Source organism: Eimeria tenella, genomic scaffold, assembly GCF_000499545.2.
Source record: "Eimeria tenella Houghton genomic scaffold, Eth_scaff1399, whole genome shotgun sequence".
In the NCBI taxonomy this organism is placed as follows: Eukaryota; Apicomplexa; class Conoidasida; order Eucoccidiorida; family Eimeriidae; genus Eimeria; species Eimeria tenella.
In genome coordinates this window covers 1-2,518 of record NW_013543864.1, presented here as the reverse complement: position 1 = coordinate 2,518, position 2,518 = coordinate 1, and the positions used below count along the sequence as shown (strand labels likewise).

At 57.6% G+C, this 2,518-nt stretch overlaps 1 protein-coding gene across 1 annotated transcript; it reads left to right on the top strand.

Moving 5' to 3' along the window:
* Positions 1-217: 217 nt before the first annotated feature.
* On the top strand, positions 218-2,403 carry ETH_00016730 (uncharacterized protein; the record flags this gene model as incomplete). Its single annotated transcript, XM_013379083.1, has 5 exons — positions 218-375; positions 526-607; positions 1,037-1,148; positions 1,357-2,084; positions 2,167-2,403. The coding sequence occupies 5 exons, from the start codon at positions 218-220 to the stop codon at positions 2,401-2,403; spliced, it is 1,317 nt and encodes a 438-aa protein (XP_013234537.1).
* Positions 2,404-2,518: the final 115 nt, after the last annotated feature.

Below are 2,518 nucleotides of genomic sequence, written 5' to 3'. Positions count from 1 at the left end.
GCTAGCCAGCTAGCCAGCTAGCTAGGCAGCTAGCTTGAGGGCAATGCTCCCAAAGCGCTTGCTGCAAGCTGAGCAGCAGCAGCATCTGCTGCTGCTGCTGCATCGACTGCTGTTGCTGCGGCTGCGGCAAACAACCTGCTGCTGCTGCTGTATCTGCTGCTGCTGCTGCACCTGCTGCTGCTGCTGCGTCTGCTGCTGCGTTTAGGTTTTCCGGGCGATGCTAACTGGGAAGTTCAAAGAAGGCTCTTCTTTGGCTTCGCCCAAGGCCCTCGAGCAGCAGCAGCAGCAGCAGCAGCAGCAAGTGCTGGAGCTTCCTTTGACGGGAATCTCAGAAAGTGCTCTGCTGAATTTGCTGCAGTGCATTCACACTGACACGTGGGGCACATGAAGGCTTGCGTTGCTGCTGCTGCTGCTGCTGCTGCTGCTGTGGCTGTGGGTGTTTTGCGTGTTCTGCTCTATCAGCGGTCTTAGCTGCTGCTGCAGTAGCCGCTTCTACTTCTGCTGCTGCTGCTGCTGCTGCTGCAGCTGCGAGGCCCTTTCTGGCAAGCAGTCCTCCATGGACTTGTGTCTCGAACTTCTCGTTGCTGCAGACCTATATGACGTGCCAGTAAGAACTCGTCTTGCTGCTGCTGCTGCTGCTGCTGCTGCTGCTGCTGCTGCTGCTTGTTTTCGAAATTTAGCTTTCACCGTGCGGCTCTATTCTAGCCGCTAGACCGCCAGCTAACCTAGCTAGCTGGCTGCCTGGCTAGCTGCCTGGCTAGCTGCCTGGCTAGCTGCCTGGCTAGCTAGCTGTCTAGCTAGCTAGCTGTTTAGCTAGCTACCCTTTTGGCTTACTAGTTAGCTAGCTAGAAAGATGGCTGAAATTTATTTTTTCGCTGAGGGGCCCCTACAGATCATCGCATGCTGCTGCTGCTGCTGCTGCTGCTATTGCTGCTGTACTCACGCAATTTTCCATTGGCTGCTGCTGCTTCACCTACGCGTTCATCATTTGCTGCTGCTGCTGCTGTTGCTGCTGCTGCTGCTGCTGCTGGTGCAGAGCGTGTACTGGCGCTGCGTAGAGACTGCGCGGCGTCTTCTTACAAAGGCAAATTTCACAGCAGCAATTTTAACTGCCCAGCGCATCAGCTGCTCCCCCCTCATGCAGTCGGGTCAGTGAAGCTAGGGTTTAGGGTTTAGGGTTTAGGGTTTAGCGTTTAGGGTTTAGGGTTTAGGGTTTGGAGTAGGCACAGTGATACCTTCGCACTCAAAACGCCTTATCTCGACTGATAGCGAGCCTGGCTGAGGGCTTTGCAGCTGAAATCGAGGGCCGAAGGTTTAGGGTTTAGGGTTTAGGGTTTAGGGTTTGTGATCTTGCAGTCAAAGAGTTTGCCAACAGCTTGCCGGGGGCTGTTGTCGCCCAGCGGATGCTGCGCGCCTTTGAGACAGTGGAGTCCAGGAAGAGGCCGCAGCCGCAGCAGCAGCAGCAGCAGCAGCAGCACAAGCAGAAGAGGCAGCAGGTGACCCCCATCGCAGAAACGCAGCAGCAGCAGCAGCAGCAGCAGCAGCCGCCGCCGCTCGCGCTGCACCAACTGGAGGAGGAAGACCTTGAGGCGCCTGCGGCCTGTGTTTTTCCTTTGGAAGCTGCAGCAACAGATGGAGCAGCAGCTGCAGCAGCAGCAGCAGCAGCAGCACCAACCCCGCCGCTGTCACCTGCCGAAGCATCAGACTCTTCCCTATCTGACTCAGAGATCTGTCTGCCCGAGTCTGTGGCTGCTGCAGCAGAACCAGCAGCAGCAGCTGCAACACAGCCAGCAGCAGCAGCAGCAGCAGAACCAGCAGCACCAGCAGCTACAGTGGGAGGCGCAGCAGCAACAGAGTCACCAGCCGCAGAGGCAGCTGCAGCGCCAACTGCAGCAGCAGCATTTTCTGCAGCGACAGCAACAGCAACAGCAGCAGCGGCGACCGCAGCTCAAGATCTGCAGCTTAGTGCTATACAAGACTACGAAGCGCCAGCAGCAGCAACAGCAGCAGCAGCTGCTGCTGCTGCAACAGCAGCAGCAGCATCAGCTGCAACGCCAGCAGTAGCAACACCTCTACAAAAATGTGTAGAGGCCTCAGCAAACGAACTAGAAAGAAGCCAGAGCAGTTCTGCTGCTGCTGCTGCTGGGGCTACTACTGCTGTTGCAGGTGCTGCAGCGGCTGCTGGTGCTGCTGATGCTGGTACTTCTGCTGTCAGCAGCAACAGCAGCAGCTCCCACAGAAACTGCCAATGCAGCGAAAAGCCTGCTGCGGCTTGTGGGGCAGGCAGTCCCTGCAGCACGGGCAGCAGCAGCAGCAGCAGCAGCAGCAGCGGGGATAGCCGCGGCAGCAGCAGCAGCCGCAGCAGCAGCAGCAGCAACAGCCCCTGCAGCAAAATCACCTTGACAGCACTGCTGCACAAACCCCGCAGCTACTGGCGAGACGCTGAGGGTTTAACTCCTTTAAGAAGAAAGATATCAGCAGACCCTCATCGGCAGCAGCAGCAGCAGCAGCAGCAGCA